This window comes from Ranitomeya imitator, chromosome 1, assembly GCF_032444005.1.
Source record: "Ranitomeya imitator isolate aRanImi1 chromosome 1, aRanImi1.pri, whole genome shotgun sequence".
Lineage (NCBI taxonomy): Eukaryota > Metazoa > Chordata > Amphibia > Anura > Dendrobatidae > Ranitomeya > Ranitomeya imitator.
Window position 1 is genome coordinate 866,241,829 of NC_091282.1, and position 18,032 is coordinate 866,259,860.

The window sequence follows — 18,032 nt, forward strand, 5'->3', positions numbered from 1 at the left end:
AAAACCTGCACCTAAAACTGCATCAAAAACAGCATAAAAAAATCAGTTTTTTAGGCAGGTTTTGAGGCATTTTTGGTGCAGTTTTTGATGCGGTTTTTGATGCAGTTTTTGATGCGGGCTGATATTCTTAGCCTAGAGAGGGGCCATGGATATTGGCCCCCCACCGGCTACAAATACCAGTCCGCAGCCGCCCCAGAAATGGCGCATCTGGGAGATGTGCCAATTCCGGCACTTAGCCACTCTCTTCCCACTCCTGTGTAGCGGTGGGATATGGGGTAATAAGGGGTTAATGTCACCTTGCTATTGTAAGGTGACATTAAGCCGGGTTAATAACGGAGAGGCGTCAATAAGACGCCTATCCATTATTAATCCAATAGTAAGAAAGGGTTAATAAAACACGCACACATTAGGAAAAAAGTATTTTAATATTCTTCATTTAACCATACCTACCATACTTCAGCGCCTGCAAAAAAAGTAAAATAATAAACCGTATACTACCTGTCTGCCGTAGTCCAATTAATAACGAGGGTCCCACGACGATCTCCCCTATAGAACAGTGACATCGGGTGATGTCACTGCTCTATAGGACCCTCAGTGACACACTGACAAGAGACAATGGCTCCTGCAGTGCATCACTGAGGTTACTAAAGTTCAAAGTGTCACTGTATGGCAATTGCTGTGTGGGAAAATTTCTCACCCAGCAATGCCATAAGTGAGACTAGGGACTATTTTTTTTTACAGTGGCGGAGGAATACAGTGCGGAAGGATACCTTCCTCCCGTCATTGTGTTTCTGGAGCCCCTGGAGAGCGGTCGTAAAAGCTGTTGCTGCCGTTCTCCACAGGAGATCGTCGTGGGACACTCGTGGATTTCTGCGGACAGGGAGTATATTGGTTGTTTGTTATTTTAATCTTTTTTACAGGTTGACACTGGCTTCGGGGAACAAAGTGACAAGTAATGGTGAGTATGAACTCTATATTTAGTGTACTGTATGTCTATATGTATGTACTGTATGGAGTATGTAAGTGGTTTCTTTTTTTTTTCATTCAACACATTAGCCGGATGATGGGACAACTACTGTCCCATCATTGGCTAATGTGTCAGTCACTGTCAGTGTAGCAGGCATCGTCCGATGGGACTTGTAGTCGCACACTTGTGCCGCAGATACCCCGCACGCAGCAAAGAGATGCCGCACACCGCACAGAGACCCGGCACGCCGCACAGAGACTCGGCTGTCATGATCCCAATGGCAGGGGATCACAAAAATGACAAGCACAGATACAAACAAGCTCTAGGGCGATGGAACCTGAGCTGACCGCGACCCTAAACCTAACACACAAATAAAAGTAGCCGGGGAACGTGCCTATGATGATCCTAGACGTCTCGCTCCAGCCGAAGATCTAACTTCCCCTATCAGAAGAAACACAGACCTCTCTTGCCTCCAGAGAAATACCCCACAGCAAATAGCAGCCCCCCACATATAATGACGGTGAAATGAGAGGAAAGCACATACGTAGTATGAAAACAGTTTCAGCAAAATGAGGCCCGCTAAAGCTAGATAGCAGAGGATACAAAAGTGAACTGCGCGGTCAGCGAAAAACCCTTCAAAAAACCATCCTGAAATTACTTGAACTCATGTGCCAACTCATGGTACATGAAAAGCAATTTCAGCCCACTAGAGCAACCAGCAGCAGAGAATCACATATCTGCAGGCTGGACTAAAAACCAAATTAAGCAAAATACAAAACAGGAAAATCCAAACTTAGCTTGTCCAGAAGGTTCTAGGAGCAGGGAGCAGAGGTAACAAGACACACTGGATACATTGATAACCGGCGAGGAAATGCCAGCAAAGCCAGGTTAAATAGGAAACTCCCATATGCTGATGGAACAGGTGGAACCCAGAAACCCAGGAAAGACAAGTCACCCAGTACCATCAGTAACCACCAGAGGGAGCCCAAAAACAGAACTCACAACAGTACCCCCCCCTTGAGGAGGGGTCACCGAACCCTCACGAGAACCACCAGGGCGACCAGGATGAGCCCTATGAAAAGCGCAAACCAAATCATCAGCATGAACATCCGAGGCAACCACCCAAGAATTATCCTCCTGACCATAACCCTTCCACTTGACCAAATACTGGAGTTTCCGTCTGGAAACACGAGAATCCAAGATCTTCTCCACAACATACTCCAATTCTCCCTCCACCAGCACTGGAGCAGGAGGCTCAAGCGAAGGAACAACAGGTACCTCATACTTCCGCAACAACGACCGATGGAACACATTATGAATAGCAAACGATGCCGGGAGATCCAAACGAAACGACACAGGGTTAAGAATTTCCAAGATCCTATAGGGACCGATGAACCGAGGCTTGAACTTAGGAGAAGAGACCTTCATAGGAACAAAACGAGAAGACAACCACACCAAGTCACCAACAAGAAGTCGAGGACCCACGCGGCGACGGCGATTAGCAAACTGCTGAGCCTTCTCCTGGGACAACTTCAAATTGTCCACCACATGACTCCAAATCCGATGCAACCTATCCACCACCATGTCCACTCCAGGACAATCAGAAGGTTCCACCTGACCAGAGGAAAAACGAGGATGAAACCCCGAATTACAAAAGAAAGGAGAAACCAAGGTAGCAGAACTAGCCCGATTATTAAGGGCAAACTCGGCCAGCGGCAAAAAGGTAACCCAGTCATCCTGATCAGCAGAAACAAAACACCTTAAATAAGTTTCCAAGGTCTGATTAGTTCGTTCAGTCTGGCCATTCGTCTGAGGATGGAATGCAGACGAAAAGGACAAATCAATGCCCATCTTAGCACAGAACGTCCGCCAAAATCTAGACACAAACTGGGATCCCCTGTCAGAAACGATGTTCTCAGGAATCCCATGCAAACGAACCACATTCTGAAAAAACAGAGGGACCAACTCAGAGGAGGAAGGCAACTTAGGCAAGGGTACCAGATGAACCATTTTAGAAAAGCGATCACACACAACCCAGATGACGGACATTTTTTGAGAGACAGGGAGATCCGAAATAAAGTCCATGGAAATGTGCGTCCAAGGCCTCTTCGGGATAGGCAAAGGTGACAACAATCCACTGGCCCGAGAACAGCAAGGCTTAGCCCGAGCGGAAACCTCACAAGACTGCACAAAAGAACGCACATCCCTCGACAAGGAAGGCCACCAAAAAGACCTGGCCACCAAGTCTCTAGTACCAAATATTCCAGGATGACCTGCCAACGCAGAAGAATGGACCTCGGAGATGACTCTACTGGTCCAATTATCCGGAACAAACAGTCTCTCAGGCGGACAACGATCAGGTTTACCCGCCTGAAACTCCTGCAAAGCACGTCGCAAGTCTGGGGAGACAGCAGACAAAATCACCCCATCCCTAAGGATACCAGAGGGCTCAGAATTTCCAAGGGAGTCAGGCACAAAACTCCTAGAAAGAGCATCCGCCTTCACATTCTTTGAACCTGGCAGGTATGAAACCACAAAATTGAAACGAGAGAAAAACAGTGACCAACGAGCCTGTCTAGGATTCAGACGCCTGGCAGACTCAAGGTAAATCAAATTTTTGTGATCAGTCAAGACCACCACACGATGTCTAGCACCCTCTAGCCAATGACGCCACTCCTCAAATGCCCACTTCATGGCCAAAAGTTCCCGATTACCAACATCATAATTCCGCTCAGCCGGCGAAAACTTTCTAGAAAAAAACGCGCATGGCTTCATCACTGAGCCATCGGAGCATCTCTGTGACAAAACCGCCCCCGCTCCAATCTCGGAAGCATCAACCTCAACCTGAAAAGGGAGCGAAACATCTGGCTGACGCAACACAGGAGCAGAAGAAAACCGGCGCTTAAGTTCCTGAAAGGCCTCCACAGCCGCAGGAGACCAATTAGCAACATCAGCACCCTTCTTAGTCAAATCCGTCAAAGGCTTAACAACACTAGAAAAATTAGTTATAAAACGACGATAGAAATTAGCAAAGCCCAAGAACTTCTGTAGACTCTTAAGAGATGTAGGCTGCGTCCAGTCACAAATAGCCTGAACCTTGACGGGATCCATCTCAATAGTAGAAGGGGAAAAAATATACCCCAAGAAAGAAATCTTCTGGACTCCAAAGAGACACTTTGAGCCTTTTACAAACAAGGAATTGGCCCGCAGGACCTGAAACACCTTCCTGACCTGCTGAACATGAGACTCCCAGTCATCAGAAAAAACCAAAATATCATCCAAATACACAATCATAAATTTATCCAGATATTCACGGAAAATATCGTGCATAAAGGACTGGAAGACTGAAGGAGCATTAGAAAGTCCAAAAGGCATTACCAAATACTCAAAATGGCCCTCAGGCGTATTAAATGCGGTTTTCCACTCATCACCTTGCTTTATTCGTATAAGATGATACGCACCCCGAAGATCAATCTTAGTGAACCATTTAGCCCCCTTAATGCGAGCAAACAAATCAGTCAACAATGGCAAAGGATACTGATATTTTACGGTAATCTTATTCAAAAGACGATAATCTATACAAGGCCTCAAGGAACCATCTTTTTTGGCCACGAAAAAAAAACCTGCTCCCAAAGGGGACAAAGATGGACGGATATGTCCCTTTTCCAAGGACTCCTTAACATAATCCCGCATAGCAGTATGCTCTGGCACTGACAGATTAAACAAACGACCTTTAGGAAATTTACTGCCTGGAATTAAATTTATAGCACAATCGCAATCCCTGTGAGGAGGAAGCGAACTGAGCTTAGGCTCCTCAAAAACATCCCGATAGTCAGACAAAAACACAGGAATCTCAGAAGGAGTAGATGAAGCGATAGAAATCGGAGGTGCATCATCATGAACCCCCTGACAACCCCAGCTTAACACAGACATCGATTTCCAGTCAAGGACTGGATTATGAGTTTGTAACCATGGCAGACCAAGTACTAGAACATCATGCAAATTATACAGTACCCAGACAGAATGAACTTAGACTGTAAAGTACTAATGGCAACAGACTTATCAACCTTTTTTTGTGCGTTTAGAGCATGCTGATATAACATGAGCTGAATCACCACAATAAAAGCACAACCCTTTTTTCCGCCTATACTTTTGCCGTTCACTTCTGGACTGAATTCTATCACATTGCATTATCTCAGGTGACGGTTCAGACGACACCGCCAAATGATGCACAGGTTTGCGCTCCCGTAAACGCCGATCAATCTGAACAGCCATAGTCATAGACTCATTCAGACCAGCAGGCGTAGGGAACCCCACCATAACATCTTTAATGGCCTCAGAAAGGCCATCTCTAAACTTTGCAGCCAGAGCGCACTCATTCCACTGAGTAAGTACCGACCACTTCCGAAATTTTTGACAATAAATTTCTGCTTCATCTTGCCCCTGAGAGAGGGCCAACAAAGCTTTTTCAGCCTGAATCTCTTGGTTAGGTTCCTCATAGAGCAAACCCAATGCCAGAAAAAACGCATCCGCATTAAGCAACGCAGGGTCCCCTGGTGCCAATGCAAATGCCCAATCCTGAGGGTCACCCCGCAGGAAAGATATAATTATCTTGACTTGCTGAGCAGGGTCTCCAGAGGAGCGAGATTTCAAAGAAAGAAACAACTTGCAATTGTTCCTAAAATTCAGAAAACGAGATCTATCTCCAGAAAAAAACTCTGGGACAGGAATTCTAGGTTCAGACATAGGAGCATGTACAACAAAATCCTGTATATCTTGAACCTTAGCGGCAAGATTATTCAGGCTGGAAGCCAAACTCTGGACGTCCATGATAAACAGCTGAGATCAGAGCCATTCAAAGATTAAGAGGAGGAGGAAGTAGCCAGGCTGCAATAAGGCTAGGCAGCAAACTCTGAGGGAAAGGGGAAAAAAAAAAAAAAAACTTCCTCAGACTACTTATCCTCCTACTTCAGCCAATACAATTAACACTTTGTGGGCCGGTTATACTGTCATGATCCCAATGGCAGGGGATCACAAAAATGACAAGCACAGATACAAACAAGCTCTAGGGCGATGGAGCCTGAGCTGACCGCGACCCTAAACCTAACACACAAATAAAAGTAGCTGGGGAACGTGCCTACGATGATCCTAGACGTCTCGCTCCAGCCGAAGATCTAACTTCCCCTATCAGAAGAAACACAGACCTCTCTTGCCTCCAGAGAAATACCCCACAGCAAATAGCAGCCCCCCACATATAATGACGGTGAAATGAGAGGAAAGCACATACGTAGTATGAAAACAGTTTCAGCAAAATGAGGCCCGCTAAAGCTAGATAGCAGAGGATACAAAAGTGAACTGCGCGGTCAGCGAAAAACCCTTCAAAAAACCATCCTGAAATTACTTGAACTCATGTGCCAACTCATGGTACATGAAAAGCAATTTCAGCCCACTAGAGCAACCAGCAGCAGAGAATCACATATCTGCAGGCTGGACTAAAAACCAAATTAAGCAAAATACAAAACAGGAAAATCCAAACTTAGCTTGTCCAGAAGGTTCTAGGAGCAGGGAGCAGAGGTAACAAGACACACTGGATACATTGATAACCGGCGAGGAAATGCCAGCAAAGCCAGGTTAAATAGGAAACTCCCATATGCTGATGGAACAGGTGGAACCCAGAAACCCAGGAAAGACAAGTCACCCAGTACCATCAGTAACCACCAGAGGGAGCCCAAAAACAGAACTCACAACACTCGGCATGCCGCATACAGCCCCGGCAGGCCCGCATACGGCCCCCGGCAGCCCGCATACAGCCCCGGTAGGCCAGCATACGGCCCCGGCAGGCCCGCATACAGGCCCGACAGGCCCGCATACAGCCCCGGCAGGCACATACAGATCCGCAGCAGGCCCGCACAGACCCCGCCCGCACACACAGACACGCACAGTGTCCGCCCATGCACCGCCCACACTCTTCCCCCCTCCGGAACAGGATGTAGAAGGACAGAAAGGGCTTATTTACGTTCCGATATTTGTGTCCCATTGACTTGCATTGGTATCGGCGATATCCAATATTTTTTGGATATCGGCCGATCCAATCCGATACTTCTGGATATCGTAAGGTATCGCTCAACACTAGTTACGTGTATGCCGCTAGGTTCAGATAGGGGCGGAACAAGTCTCATGAATTCTTTGGAACTCTGGGGGAACCATTACTCAAAGCCACCGTGTATTGTAGCTTCCTCAGGCACAAGAAGGATCCACTTGCTCACAAAGATACAATTGATAGAGTCCTCATAAATATGAACAGTGTAGTTTAATGTCACAGCACATTCAGTACAATTCACGTCTCTTAAGCACAGGCTTCATAAACAGTACAGCTGCTTCTTTTGATAGCACCGTTCAGCACAGATCAAGACTCTTTACAAAAGCACAGTAGTATGCAGCATTCCTTCTAGCACAGTGTAATGGAGGAGGGGGGTTTGTTGAGGGAGATGATCTCTGTGACACAATTTCTTCCAGTCCTTATCTTCCTGCTCCTGTTGGACTTCCTCAACTAGCAGTACAGGGGGTTAGCTCAACTCCACTTTGTAATGAAATCCTGTGTCCCTATGGTTCAATTGCCTGCACTTTTGTGAGAGAGAGATCACACACCACTCATCTCTTTGGCTGCTGACTGAAACATAAACAAGTTCCCCACAATCCCCCTGGGGCTCTGTTAACCCCTCCCTGTCTCCTGTGACTGTGTTAACCCCTCTAGTTGCTGCATTCTTTTGAAGCAACTGCGGTTAGCACTAGTTCTGCATATCACAGTTGCTTAAAATAAATTCTGCAGCCAGAGTCAGGAAAAGTTTTGATTCACTCTCAAACATAATACTGAATTTTGAGATTTTGCAAATAGGGGAATTAAGGGCCCAGTTACAGATTAGCATCTACTTCAACAGTGTGCCACCTATTGCCCACCCATAAAACTGTTGTGACAGACATTTAATTCAAGAAGGCACATTGTTTAATTTGATATTGTTGCGGAAATCCTAAAAATACTGTTCTCTCTGTAATCACACGTGAGCCAAATTGGCAATCTCTAGATCATCCCATCATTTGACTGCTTCCAACAGAAAAGCTCAAGCAAAACTATTCTGCTACATGATGATCTACTGCCGCTGTCAGGATGTTCACCAGCTTTTACTGCCATTCTGGGAGAACGCTTCAGTTGACAGAAACTGCTATATTTCATCATGAACATTTTAAATAGAGAGAAGTCTAGTTAAGAAAGTACCAAGCAACAGTACAGGAATACTGTTCTTTATTTAGTGGTGCACATAGTGGAATGGCAATGAATACGGTATTATATCAGGCTACTGTACCGTTATAAAAGCAATTATAAGGAGAACACAGAGGATACAGACTGCAATCAGATAATGTCAGAAGGACTGGCAGATAAAGAGGCTAATGAGCATGCAGGTCGGCAGCACGGTGGCTCAGTGGTTAGCACTGTTGCTTCGCAGCGTTGCAGTCCTGGGTTCAAATCCCACCCAAGACAACATCTATAAGGAGTTTGTATGGTCTACGTGTGTTTGCATGGGTTTCCTCCGGTTTCCTCCCACATTCCAAAGACATACTGATATGAAATATAGATTGCGAGCCCCAATGGGGACAGCGATGACAATGTCTGTAAAGCGCTGTGGAATTCATGGTGCTATGTAAGTGAATAAAATAAACAAAGTATAAAAGTAGACTCGCACATTTAGAATTTGCTTTTTCACTTTATGACAAGTCATGTTGATAATGATGTTACAGTGGCGTTACGTGAATCTCATGGGTCATTAAGTGTACTGGTCTTCACATAAGGTTCAAGGGTCCTTTTGGACCACCCTAAGCTCGAGCACATACGATTGTTATGCTCCCGAGTCCTGGAGTGATCAAAGGTAGCACAATTCTCCCCATAACACAAAAGTCCTTGGACACAAATGTGAATTATTTTATACATTCTAAAACTATTTTCTCCATGCAAAGCTAAGACTGGCCATACAAATAAAATGGCTGTCCACTGAACTATGCTTCAGCTGATCATTTGGCCATCAGCCATGTCAGCAGACAGGAGCGCTGCAAGTGGCAGTACAAAATGGGACATGCGTGATTGACATCTCTCGTGACAATCAGTTGGCCAATGCCCCCATACACATTAGACTGTAGGCCAAATTAGTTGATATTGGTTGGTTCAGCCAACATTAGTCTAATATGTATGGGGGCCTTAAGGATTATATATCAAATCATGCACAGGAGGTTGCGGCTGCATAAAACCATTGATCGCAGCTATGCATACATTTACTTCATGACTCCGATTCTACTTCATCCTTTCCAAAGGCATCTATCCAAGTGTGGTAAAACAATAATGGTCTTGTCTGATACATCTAGGTGCAGCATGGATCACTTCGGCTGTCAGTAATATTTAATAAGTTACTGACTTCAAGTGATGAATGATGAAAAACAAAATGTGGAGTTACAACAATTCCAAAATCTATTATTCAGGAGTTTTAATTAAATGATTAATTCTGATAAGAACTGCAAGCAAAGGATGTTCTGTAGATCAGTGGCATTGTTACAATCTGGGATACCAAGGGAAATGAATAAAGTCATTGTTTAAACACACGACACTCCGCATTAATTCAATGGTCTTCACTCCAGAGTTCTAATTCAATTCTGATGGCACAGCAATTCAAGACAATAAAATACATTAGGCCAGTTAATGCACAGGACATCATTCATCGCCTATTCATTAGAAAGGAGCAAAGAGTCAAAGTTGATGAGTCCTTTTTATATTAACCACTGAAATACAGAAGATAATGACCTATCACCATGGTGTGAGGAGATATATTTAGCCAAGTGATTTACAACAGGCAGATTTCCATATTACATATCTATAAAAAGAAAAGGACACAATTAAATCATTACTTCATTCTCGGTAAACTTTCCTCTAACCTATTTTTTTCTAGAAATAAATGGAAATTTTGAAAAAAAAAATTCTAACAAACTCTGGAGAGCAAGGCAACAATATCTTAGCAGTATGGGAATCATACATTTTACTTTGAGAATATCCTAACTGTGTAAATTATTGTTTTTTTTTTTCAGAATGAGCAGCTTATCACTCAAGTTATGGATTCTCTGCGCGAAAGAGTGTTGTGGTTTCATAACGGAGTATTGGAGAAGTTTCTAAATTTTCTAATAAGCAAGTAACAGAGAGTCTGTCGAAACTGACAGTACAAAAAGCACATAGCCCCTAAAAAAAAAATCACACCTTCAGGCTAGGTTGTCCATTTTTCACACCCCAAAAATGTATTTCTCATTTATTTTGTTATCTGTATGCAATCCGTATGTGTATTTTTGAGATCCATATGGCATTTGTGTGACATCCGCAAATTAAATGATGAATATGGCTCAAACATGAAACAAGAGCAAAGTCCACCAAACTAGACAAAAAAAGTCAAGGGTGAATCGGACCCTAAATATTTCTATTTTACAGTTAGTTGTCACCTTTATGATCATCATATGAATTACTGAAAATTACTTTCATCATCTGCAATTACACAATCAAGGTTACGATTTATTTACTGCTGGAAGTGATCTGGCAAATTCCAAAGAACAGGAGCAAGGATTATATTAGAATGTCCCCTTAAAGGGAATCCATCAGCTGATCCATGCTTCCCAAACCACAGGTAGCATGAATCAGAACTTTGCTGCACAATTACCAATGTTTCAGAGAAAATATAGTTTGACGAGACAGCCAAGGAACAATGCCGGAGATTAAATTTTGTCCGGTGCCACTCTTGACCAGCTTTTCCCAGCGCCCTAAAATTTGTCCAGTGCCACTCTTGGCCAGCTTTTCCCAGCGGTGCTTGAGTTGATTGGCAGGTCTCTAGCTGTGTACACATATGAGAGAGACCTGTCAATCAACTGGAGTGGTGTGCGGATATTCAAACTACTGGTTGCAACCCTGCATCTAAGCTCTGATTCATGTTGCCAATGGTTTGGGTGGCATAATTCAGCTGACAGTTTTCCTTTTAGATACTCTTGAACTTTATATATATATACAAATAAAATCCAAAATAATAAACCATACACCATCATCATTAAGTCGTATGAATGCATACCTTTTGCAAGTAAAGGACCGTTCCCTTCAGAATAGCGTAGAATGTTTTCCATCCCCGTTTTCCTCTTGGAGCTGTAAAAGAAAAGAAAAAGATCTTCAGACAATGGTGTCATAGAAATTAATAGACTAATAGTGTATTTCAAGTTACTTTCCAACCAGAATCATACAGGTAAACACACACTAAACATTATTTAATATAGTATAGAAATATTAATTTAGGTCCAATGTCAAGATGTTTACCGATATTCCTAATAAAATATTATTTCTATGTATTACAAAAATTGACAGACTTTGGGAAAAAGTAGAATACACTGTGGTCTAAGCCTCTAAAATCCTGAAGAAGGTTAATATTTCCAGTAACCTGTCCAGGAAAACACTTCCACTGTACAGTGTAGGGCTTTTGAAGTAGGAAATATAAAAGCATGGTTTCCACAGGCTAGGCAGCCTTTCACATTTGATTAAATGTCTCCATTTATCTTTGACCCTTGCTTACTGAGACAACAGGTTACTGACTACCACACCTCATAATAAGCCAACACATCAACTTCATAGCTTCCAGCCTACTTTGATGTTATCTAAGCACTTCTCCAGATTAAAGGAAATTCTTGCCACATCTACAGCCCTTTGTAATGACAAACAGCCTAGCTTTAAATGACACAAGATCGGATTATTATATCATAGACCACACAGCTGTCCAAAATTCTGAGAAGCACAACTGGATCCCTGACAGTGGGTTAAAATAGGTCATCCATGGAAAAGATGTAATGCATTTTGTATGAGCAATAAGGTACTACTGGAAATTGAACATTGAGGATTAAATTAAAAGAACTGGAAAAAAATAAATAAATGGAATATGTTTAGCAAACTCAATTTACTTAATTCCGAAAAACGTGAGTTACTCTTGTTATATATATATATATTAGAAAGACAAAACAGTAAAGAATCCAGCCCCAAGATTTTAGATAACCATGAATGATCTGAAGCTTTTCTGCCTAAATTATCAATGCCAAAAGTAGCCAAAATAATAAAGCATTCAATTAGAGGCGCAAGCAATTTGAACTTATTTGAATTACTACTTACCTTTTACAGAATTACATGTATAAATGTGTGTATATACAGTACTGTGCAAACGTGTTAGGCAGGTGTGAAAAAATGCTGCAAATGAAGAATGCTCTAAAAAAATAAAAGTGTTAATATATTTTAAGAAATTAACAAGATGCAAAGTGAATGAACAAAAGATAATTATACATCTAATCAATATTTGCTGTGACCAACATTTGCCTTCAAAACAGCATCAATTCTTCTAGGTACACTTGCACAAAGTCAGGGATTTTGTAGGATTATAGTCAGGTGTATGAGTACCAGACAGGTGATAATGAGCTTCATTTTCATATGTAGGTTAAAACACAGTCATTAACTAAAACAAAAAACAGCTCTATAGGAGACTTAAAACTGGGTGTAGAACAGCCAAACTCTGCTACAAAGGTGAGGCTGTGGAAGACAGTTTCAAGTCAGAGGTCATATACCTTGGCCAGAATGAGCACAGCAATAAGATATAAGGTTGTTTTACTTTATCAGCAAGGTCTCTCCCATCAAAAGATGTCAAAGCACACTGGGGTGTCAAATTGAGCTCTTAAATATCTTTTGACGAAGCCCCAAGTCTACAAGGCTGAGGACCATAGACATAGTGATCGGCCAATGTTTCTTAGTGTAGCAATTGAAATACATCTGAAGCTTACTTCCTGATGAAATTGGAATATGTCCAGCAGTGCCATCAGCTCAAAACTGGAATCATCTATTGGGGCCCAGATACTGTACATCATCAAATCCGCCAAAATGCCTGGCTAGAAGTAGTCTTTAAGGAAGAAAAGCAGCCAAAAAGTCATTCCTTTGACATAAAAAAAAAGTCAAGCAGCTCAACTATAAATGAAAACCTAGGATCTGGGGTGCTAAAAAAAATGGTGGCACATGCTCTTGACTAATGAAAAAAAATGTTTGTTCAATGAAAGACTGGAGAGATGTACAATAATGAGTGTCTGCAATTCAGCAAATGAATTTGGACATTTGGTCAGGATTTATGGTGTTCTCAATCAGGGTCATCATCAGGGCATTACTGCCCTTAATGTTATATGGTGCCCAGTGAGCAGCAGTAAAGAGGGGAGCTCGGACCCGGCCCCTCCTCTTGTGCTTCTACTCACTGGGCCCCATTTTGCAATAAAATGCTGTGTGCTATGCTTTTCCGGAAGCTCCACTGCCATCTAACTTGGACAGCTGGGCAGATCCACCTCCACCTGCTCTGGACTTCTGATCAGGTGACAGTGCCTACGCTGCCTCTGCAGGGGATCGTCAGTGAGGTAAGAAAAACAATTTTTTTCTCTTTATAAAATGAATTAAAAGGATGAGGGGGGACTGCAAATGATAAAGTGAGAGGGGAGGGAGCCTGAAAATGATGAAGTGAGGGGGAAGAGGGACTGCAAATTATGAAGTTGAGGGAAGGGGACTGCAAATGATGAAGTGAGGGGGAGGAGAACTGCAAATGACAAAGAGAGGGTGAAGGGGGACGGCAAATGATGAAGCAAGGGGGAGGGGGGCTGCAAATTATAAAGTGAGGGGGACTGCAAATGATGAAGTGAGTGGGGGAGGGAGACTGCAAATGGTGAAATGAGGGGGGACTGCAAATGATGAAGTGACGGGGAAATGCAAATGATGAAGTGAGGGGGGGCTGCAAATGATTAAGCGAGGGGGGGACTGCAAATGATGAAGCAAGGGGGAGGGGGCTGTAAATTATAAAGTGAGGGGGACTGCAAATGATGAATTGACGGGGGAATGCAAATGATGAACTGAGGGGGGCTGCAAATGATGAAGTGAGGGGGAGATGGGGCAACCATCACTGCAGTGGAGCATGATTAGTACATGAGCACCGACCCTAATGAATAATGGAGTGTCCCTTGCTGCATAAAGCATCTAGACAAAGGAAAACCCTCTCTTTTGAATCCCCGTAGATTAGAAATATCGGCTTGACCAAGCATTCTTGCAAATGAATTGAGGGTGGGTGACGAGAAACAGCAAATGATGAATTTAGGGTGAGGGGCAGGGGACAGCAATTGAATTGAAGGTAGGGGTGGGGAGAGGAAATTATGAATTGAAGGTGGGGGTGGGGAGAGCAAATTACGACCTGGAGAAGAGCAAATAATGATGAATTTTGAGGATGGGAGAGGAAATGATTATGTATTGATACTGGTGATGGGGGCAGCAAATGATGCTGGGAGAGTAAATGATTGGTGATGAGTGAATATACTCATTGCTCGAGATTTCCCGAGCACGCTCAGGTGTCTTCCAAGTATTTTTTAGTGCTCGGAGATTTAGTTTTCATCGCCTCAGCTGAATGATTTACAGCTATTAGCCAGGCTAAGTATATGTGGGGGCTGCTTGGTTGCTAGGGAATCCCCACATGTAATCAAGCAGGCTAGTAGCTGTAAATCATCCAGCTGCGGCGAAGAAAACTAAATCTCCGAGCACTAAAAAATAATCGGAGGACACCCAAGCGTGCTCGGGAAATCTCGAGTAACGAGTATATTCGCTCATCACTATCAATGATGTATTGAATGTGGGGGAAAGCAGTTGATAATGAATAGAGGGTGGGGGTGGGAGAGAGAAGATAAGACAATGAATTGGGGTGTAAGGGGCATGTAAATGTAATGAATCAGAGGAGGAGGTACAGAGTGGGGGCATTGAGGATGCAGTGACTGGTAATGAATTGGGGTAAAGAGTACAAGTGCTAATTAGTTTATATATTTATTAGGTGGGTAAAGTGGCTACCGTATATACTCGAGTATAAGCCAACCCAAGTATAAGCCGACCCCCCTAATTTTGCCACAAAAAACTGGGAAAACTTAATGACTCGAGTGTAAAGGTACCGTCACACATAACGATATCGTTAACGATATCGTTGCTTTTTGTGACGTAGCAACGATATCGTTAACAAAATCGTTGTGTGTGACAGCGACCAACGATCAGGCCCCTGCTGGGAGATCGTTGGTCGCTGGGGAAAATCCAGCACTTTATTTTGTCGCTGGATCTCCCGCTGACATCGCTGGATCAGCGTGTGTGACGCCGATCCAGCGATGTCTTCACTGGTAACCAGGGTAAACATCGGGTTACTAAGCGCAGGGCCGCGCTTAGTAACCCGATGTTTACCCTGGTTACCGTTGTAAATGTAAAAAAAAAAAAACACTACATACTTACATTCCCGATGTCTGGTCACGTCCCTCGCGCTGGTGAGCCAGCCGTAAAGCACAGCACAGCGGTGACGTCACCGCTGTGCTTTACGGCCGGCGCTCAGTCAGTGCGGGAAGCTGAAGGAGAGGGACATGACCAGACACCGGGAATGTAAGTATGTAGTGTTTGTTTTTTTACATTTACAACGGTAACCAGGGTAAACATCGGGTTACTAAGCGCGGCCCTGCGCTTAGTAACCCGATGTTTACCCTGGTTACCCGGGGACTTCGGGATCGTTGTTCGCTGGAGAGCTGTCTGTGTGACAGCTCTCCAGCGACCAAACAGCGATGCTGCAGCGATCGGCATCATTGTCGGTATCGCTGCAGCGTCGCTTAGTGTGACGGTACCTTAAGCCTAGGGTGGAAAATGCAGCAGCTACTGCTAAATTTCAAAAATAAAAATAGATACCAATAAAAGTAAAATTAATTGCGACATCAGTATGTTAAGTGTTTTTGAATATCCATATTGAATCAGGAGCCCCATATAATGCTCCATACAGTTTATGATGAGCTCCATAAGATGTTGCATATTAAAATATGCCCTGTGGATTATGGCCCCATAAGATGCTCCATACAGATATTTGCCCCATATAGTGCTGCACATGGCCCCATAAGATGCTCCATACAGATTTTGCTCCCTATAATGCTGCACATGGCCCCATACAGATATTTGTTCCATATAATGCTGCACATGGCCCCATAAGATGCTCCATACAGATTTTGCTCCCTATAATGCTGCACATGGCCCCATACAGATATTTGCTCCATATAATGCTGCACATGGCCCCATAAGATGCTCCATACAGATATTTGCCCCATATAATGCTGCACATGGCCCCATACAGATATTTGCCCCATATAATGCTGTACAGGGCCCCATAAGATGCTCAATACAGATATTTGCCCCATATAATATAATAATAATTATAATAATTATAATCTATATATATAATTGCCTAAGGGTTTTTCCGTCTGTCTGTCTGTCTGTCTTTCTGTCTGTCTGTCTGTCCTGGAAATCCCTGCTCTCTGATTGGTCGAGGCCTGGCGGCCTCGACCAATCAGCAACGGGCACAGTAACGATGATGTCATAAAGGACGTAGATATCCCGCGTCTGATTGGTCGAGGCCGCCAGGCCTCGACCAATCAGCGACGGGCACAGCGACGATGATGTCATAATGGTTGCCATGGTGACGATTATGTCATAAAGGTTGCCTCGATCAATCAGCGACGGACACAGTCTGCTGCGAATTCTGGAATCATCATTGTCCATATATTACAGGGACATGCATATTCTAGATTACCCGATGCGTTAGAATCGGGCCACAGTCTAGTATATAATAGATACCAATAAAAGTAAAATTAATTGAGACATCAGTAGGTTAAGTTTTTTTGAATATTCATATTGAATCAGGAGCCCCATACAGTTTATGATGAGCTCCATAAGATGCTGCATATTAAAATATGCCCCAAATAATGCTCCAAAAATGTGGATTATGGCCCCATAAGATGCTCCATACAGATATTTGCCCCATAAAATGCTGCACATGGCCCCATAAGATGCTCCATACAGATATTTGCCCCATATAATGCTGCACATGGCCCCATAAGATGCTCCATACAGATTTTGCCCCATATAATGCTGCACATGGCCCCATAAGATGCTCCATATAGATTTTGCCCCATATAATGCTGCACATGGCCCCATAAGATGCTCCATACAGATTTTGCCCCATATAATGCTGCACATGGCCCCATACAGATATTTGCTCCATATAATGCTGCAAATGGCCCCATAAGATGCTCCATACAGATATTTGCCCCATATAATGCTGTACATGGCCCCATAAGATGCTCCATACAGATATTTGCCCCATATAATGCTGCACATGGCCCCATACAGATATTTGCCCCATATGATGCTGTACAGGGCCCCATAAGATGCTCCAGATATTTGCCCCATATAATGCTGCACATGGCCCAATAAGATGCTCCATACAGATATTTGCCCCATATAATGCTGCACATGGCCCCATATAGATATTTGCCCCATATAATGCTGCACATGGCCCCATAAGATGCTCCATACAGATATTTGCCCCATATAATGCTGCACATGGCCCCATACAGATATTTGCCCCCATATAATGCTGTACATGGCCCCATAAGATGCTCTATACAGATATTTGCCCCATATAATGCTGCACATGGCCCCATACAGATATTTGCCCCATATAATGCTGCACATGGACCCATAAGATGCTCCATACAGATTTTGCCCCATATAATGCTGCACATGGCCCCATACAGATATTTGCCCCCATATAATGCTGTACATGGCCCCATAAGATGCTCTATACAGATATTTGCCCCATATAATGCTGCACATGGCCCCATACAGATATTTGCCCCATATAATGCTGCACATGGACCCATAAGATGCTCCATACAGATTTTGCCCCATATAATGCTGCACATGGCCCCATACAGATATTTGCTCCTTATAATGCTGCACATGGCCCCATAAGATGCTCCATACAGATATTTGCCAAATATAACGCTGCACATGGCCCCATAAGATTCTCCATACAGATATTTGCCCCATATAATGCTGCACATGGCCCCATACAGATATTTGCCCCATATA

General features: G+C 43.5%; 1 protein-coding gene across 5 annotated transcripts in view; it reads right to left on the reverse strand.

Moving 5' to 3' along the window:
* The window catches only part of PSD3 (pleckstrin and Sec7 domain containing 3), an 835,030-nt gene that overhangs the window by 77,547 nt on the left and 739,451 nt on the right, over positions 1 to 18,032 (reverse strand). For all 5 annotated transcript variants that reach the window (XM_069742411.1, XM_069742393.1, XM_069742401.1 and 2 more), the window contains one exon: positions 11,113 to 11,183. In XM_069742411.1, coding sequence (XP_069598512.1) covers positions 11,113 to 11,183 — 71 coding nt within the window. The remainder of the gene's footprint in view (positions 1 to 11,112; positions 11,184 to 18,032) is intronic.